The sequence below is a fragment of the Charadrius vociferus genome, unplaced genomic scaffold (assembly GCF_000708025.1).
Source record: "Charadrius vociferus isolate BGI_N301 unplaced genomic scaffold, ASM70802v2 scaffold497, whole genome shotgun sequence".
Classification (NCBI taxonomy): Eukaryota; Metazoa; Chordata; class Aves; order Charadriiformes; family Charadriidae; genus Charadrius; species Charadrius vociferus.
Genome location: NW_009649182.1, coordinates 16,214 through 18,952, shown reverse-complemented (window position 1 = coordinate 18,952; position 2,739 = coordinate 16,214). Strand labels below are relative to the sequence as shown.

The 2,739-nt window shown below is 32.3% G+C and overlaps 1 protein-coding gene across 1 annotated transcript in view; it reads right to left on the bottom strand.

The window, feature by feature from the left end:
* Window positions 1-2,480, bottom strand: part of LOC104289681 (IgGFc-binding protein-like) — a 26,399-nt gene extending 23,919 nt beyond the window's left edge. The window contains exon 1 of the mRNA XM_009888668.1: window positions 2,435-2,480. Within this exon, the coding sequence (XP_009886970.1) occupies window positions 2,435-2,480 (46 nt within the window). The remainder of the gene's footprint in view (window positions 1-2,434) is intronic.
* Between the last annotated feature and the right edge of the window lie 259 nt (window positions 2,481-2,739).

Below are 2,739 nucleotides of genomic sequence, written 5' to 3'. Positions count from 1 at the left end.
ATAAATGATAAATGAAGATGATGATAAAGATGATAATGAAGACAATAAATGATAAATGAAGATGATGATAAAGATGATAAATAATAAAGATGCTAAATGATAAATAATTATGATGATGAAGACAATAAATAATAAAGACAATAAATGAAGATTATGATAAAGATAATAAATAATAAAGACGATAAATGATAAATGATGACAAAGATGATAAATAATAAAGATGATAAATGATAAATGAAGATGATGATAAAGATGATAATGAAGACAATAAATTAAGATGATGATAAAGATGATAAACAATAGAGGCAATAAATGATAAATGAAGGTGATTATAAAGATAATAGACAATAAAGACAATAAATGATAAATGAAGATGATAAATAATAAAGATGATAAATGATAAATAATGATGATGAAGATAAATAATAAAGACGATAAATGATAAATGAAGATTGTGATAAAGATAATAAATAATAAAGATGATAAATGATAAATGAAGATGATGAAGATAAATAATAAAGATGAAAAATGATAAATGAAGATGATAAAGATGATAAATAATGAAGACAATAAATTAAGATGATGATAAAGATGATAAATAATGAAGACGATAAATGAAGATGATAAAGATGATAAATAATAAAGATGATAAATAATAAATGAAGATGATGACAAAGATGATAAATAATGAAGATGATAAATGAAGATAATGATAAAGATAATAAATAATAAAGACAAATGATAAATGAAGATAAATGAAGATAATAATAAAGACGATAAATTATAAATGAAGGTGATTAAGATAATTAATAATAAAGACAATAAATGATAAATGATGATGATAAAGATGATAGTGAAGACCATAAATGAAGATGATAAAGATGATAAATAATGAAGATGATAAATGAAGATGATGATAAAGATAATAAATGATAAAGACAATAAATGATGAAGTATGATGGTAAAGATAATAAATAATAAAGACGACAAATGACAAATGAAGATGATAAATGAAATATTATTACTAATCATTATTAATACTAAAAAACCCCAAACAATGGGGAATAACGGCATTTTGTGTGAGGATCAGGTGACAACCCAAGACCCCAACTCAAACCCAAAGAGGTAATAGGGATTTTTTGGGGAAAAAAAACAGGAAATTGGGATTTGTGCTGGAAAAAGAATAAAGATGACAAAGAAGTGCAGAGCGCTCTTTGCTAAAAAACCCCCAAAAACTCCCCCCAAAAAACCCAAACCCCAACACCAAAAAACAGGTGATAAGGGTTTTTTTTACAGGAAAAAAAACCCAACAGGTAATAAAGGTGATGTTTTTGGTAAAACCAGGAAATTTGGGCTTTTTTTTTTCTTTTCCTTAAAGAAAAGAGGGAATAAGGGCACTTTGGTGAAAAATAGCGAATAATGAGGTTCGGCTGGGAAAAAAAAAAGGTAATAAAGGCTTTTTTTGGGAAAGAAATACACAAATGAGGGTTTTTTTTGGAAAGAAAAATAGAAAATAAGGTGTTTTTTTCCCCCTGAAAACCCAAACGGTGAAAAAACTGAGGTTTTTTTTCCTTTAAAAATGGTGAAAGGGTTTTTTTTTCCTGCGAGGAAATTCTGATAAGTGTTTGTTTATTTTCCCCCCCCAAAAAAGGAGGTAATAAGGGCTTTTTTTTGGTGAAAAAAAACATGGGAATAGGGGCATTTTGGGGAAAGAAAACAGGTAATAATGACTTTTTGATGGTGGGGGGGGGGAATATAGGTGGTGTGGGCTTTTTTTTTTTTTTTTGGAAAAAAACAGAATAAAGGTATTTTTTTCTGGGGAAAAAAAAAACCCAAATCAGATAAAGGTGAGGAAAAAAAACCCCAAAACGGGTAAATATGGAATAGGATTTTTTTCTTTGAAAAGAAACCCAAATAAAAGCGGGTTTTTCCTCAAATTAAAAAAAAAAAAGGGAATAAGAGCTTTTTCCCCCCCTAAAAGAAAGACTCAGTGTATAAGAGCTGCTTTTTCTGGGGAAAAAAAAGCCCCAAACGGGTAACAGGAATTTATATTTTTTTACCTCGGAAATAAACCCACCCCAAAAACCAGGGAAAAAGCGCTTTTTTTCATCAAAAAATGAGGCAATAATGGGTTTGGGTGGTTTTTTTTTTTCCCCTCTGGGCAAAACGCTGATAAGGGCTCTTTGTTAAGATGGAAAAAAAAAAAAAAAAAGAGTTTTTTGGTGAAAGGGCAAAAGGGGAATTACATCTTTTTGCTGAGGGGAAAAAAAATCGGGAATGAGGGAAAATTCCTGAAAAAAAAAAGAAACGAATGGGGAATAAGGGGTTATTCGCTGCGGAAACGTGTGGTAAAGCCCTAAAATAACTCCCAAATTGGGGAAATTAAGGTGTTTTTTTTTGGGGAGGGGGGGAATGAGGTTATGATGTCACTCACCGCAGAAGAGAACCAACCAGGCGGGGAACAACCACGTCCTGCCCATCGCTGGGGGGGAAAAAAGCCAAAAAAATTACAAAAATACACATTTTTGGGGGAGGTAAAAAGCCACGTAGTGACAAAGAGGAGCCCGGAGGGGCCCGAGGTGTCTCCAACATCCCCTTTTTTCGGCCCAAAATTGTCCCCGAAGACTTTTTCTACCCCACGGAAACCTCTTTGGGTGGAGGCTGAGGTTTGCTCGACCTCTTCCCCCCCCACACCTTTTCCCTCGGCCCAATGACGCCCCGATTGTCCCCGCCACCGCG